This window comes from Acyrthosiphon pisum, chromosome X, assembly GCF_005508785.2.
Source record: "Acyrthosiphon pisum isolate AL4f chromosome X, pea_aphid_22Mar2018_4r6ur, whole genome shotgun sequence".
NCBI classification, from domain to species: domain Eukaryota; kingdom Metazoa; phylum Arthropoda; class Insecta; order Hemiptera; family Aphididae; genus Acyrthosiphon; species Acyrthosiphon pisum.
Genome location: NC_042493.1, coordinates 120,070,625 through 120,072,742, shown reverse-complemented (window position 1 = coordinate 120,072,742; position 2,118 = coordinate 120,070,625). Strand labels below are relative to the sequence as shown.

At 30.8% G+C, this 2,118-nt stretch overlaps 1 protein-coding gene across 1 annotated transcript in view; it reads right to left on the bottom strand.

The window, feature by feature from the left end:
• Window positions 1–2,055: 2,055 nt before the first annotated feature.
• LOC100575484 (zinc finger protein 271-like) overlaps window positions 2,056–2,118 on the bottom strand; it is a 1,443-nt gene continuing 1,380 nt past the window's right edge. Inside the window, exon 2 of the mRNA XM_016802830.2 lies at window positions 2,056–2,063. Within this exon, the coding sequence (XP_016658319.1) occupies window positions 2,056–2,063 (8 nt within the window). The remainder of the gene's footprint in view (window positions 2,064–2,118) is intronic.

Sequence of the window (2,118 nt, the reverse complement as noted above, 5' to 3'; positions counted from 1 at the left end):
TAAATTTCGAGTATCTATGGTTACTGGTTCTTGAGTTACACCAAAAAAAAAAAAAAAAACACATCATTATTTTGGAATCAATATATTCATTGCTATGCTCAGAATCTAAAAGTGTTTAATATCTAGACAAAACTACCACAGTATAATCGATATAATTACCCGCGATTACACATTCACACCGCATAATTTGTTAAGCTAGGTCCACACGAATATTGTAAAACGCGATACAATCGTGACAGCTATAAATTATAATACCATAGTAATTTAATGCTGAGCTCTGCTAACTAGTTTTGCACTCAAATTAACACGATACCCGGTACTGTTGAAGTAACCAAAATAATTGTATTACACCCCTCTTGAATAATATGTCATATACCTATAACTGACCACGTTCGAAACACGGTGTAAAGTCCTGTGGTTTTTAATGATTGTCCTTGAGATTGATTTATTGTAAACGTGAATGCAAGTTTAATAAAATAAAAAAACATAGATAATTGAATGACAGCCCAGGCGAAGACCGCGTAACCCCAGCTAGTTATTAATAATAATAATAATAATTTAATTAACGATTAACCAATGGCCACCAATAATTATTATTATTGTAGTTTTAAAACCGATAGAAACCATTTATAAACAAAATTTCCCACCGTAAATCCCATAATCCTCGTTTGAGCACCTTCCCCGGTTGGACCTTGAAGGTATGAAAAATAGGTTACTTCACTCTCTCACACCTATCCAATATACACATGGTAATTTCAATGAAAACGGTCCAGCCAAAGCTGGAGGAGTTTGGTGACTTCATTTTCCATTATTATTGGCGACAGGAGATTTTTATATTTATATTATATTCTACGGCAAAGAGTATACTTAAATACCGGAAGCAGCTCAACCGCCATAAAACAATTTAGTCTCCGTCCGCGTTTTTGAAGATACCTGTCGATTATTATACTCGGTATTATTAATGCACGGTTATTATACCTAAAGTATTATGATATTATGCTCGGTGTTATCATAACCATAGTTACCCTACTCCAGTGGTCTTCAACCGGTGGGTCACAACGCGTTTTTGGGTCACATAAGCTTTAAAATTGGGTCGCGATACGTCTTCTTTTTAAAATAAAAAATAAGTTTAATAAATAAAATAAATAAAAATGCCGTTTATAAAATCTATATTCTATAATATAATGGATATCAAATAACAGCATAATATTCAGTTTATTCAGTTATAAAAGGTAGTACTATACAAAACATTAAGCAATTTTAGCTTTGTTTTTGTTTTTCTACAAAGCTTACGTGGGTCGCGAAAAATGTGCGCTTAAAAAAGTGGGTCACGAGTCCAAAAAGTTTGAAGACCACTGCCCTACTCCTTAATCGTTCCATGTTCCATGCCCGTGTGGATTATATAGTTATGTACTTATGTTGTTTTGTAACCGCCATCATATTCGTTACTTATTAACTATGTTATTATTAAACATAATAATTAATATTAATGTAGGTAGGTGCATAATACATATGTTACCGACAAATGCCGCTATCACTAGGTAAAGTTAAGTTCCATTAGTTATTGCTAGGATTTACTAATCGTAGTCAGAATAAGCATGTTTTCTAGCCATTTATAAAAATAGAAATTATTGCCAAGACAATGAAACAATAATTTATTATATTGTGAATATAGACAAGAACAAAAAATATAAAAACATGAATAACGAAAATGTAACTAAACACAATATTGTCGATTGAAACAAATTATTACAGAATTAAATTAATATAAAATAAAAAATTTTCTCATACTCTATTAGGTCTCGGGTCAAATAATGCGAGTAAAAGTATTTAAAGAATAAGTATTGCTTAAGCTAATATTGTGATAATTAAAAAAAAAAAAATGTGTGATAATAACTAAAAACAAAGTTTAAGGTATTGGTCTCGACCTACCTTCATTTAATGGTAGGTAATACTTTTTCATTTCTCAAGCCAAACTCCCAAAGTCTTGTTTATGAATCTCATTTGAATCATAAATATAGCTTAGCAATACTTATTCTTAAGCATCAACAATGATTACGGCCCTAAAAATATTTACTAATATGATTTGTACATTTTACAAAACGGTTTTTAGTTAGA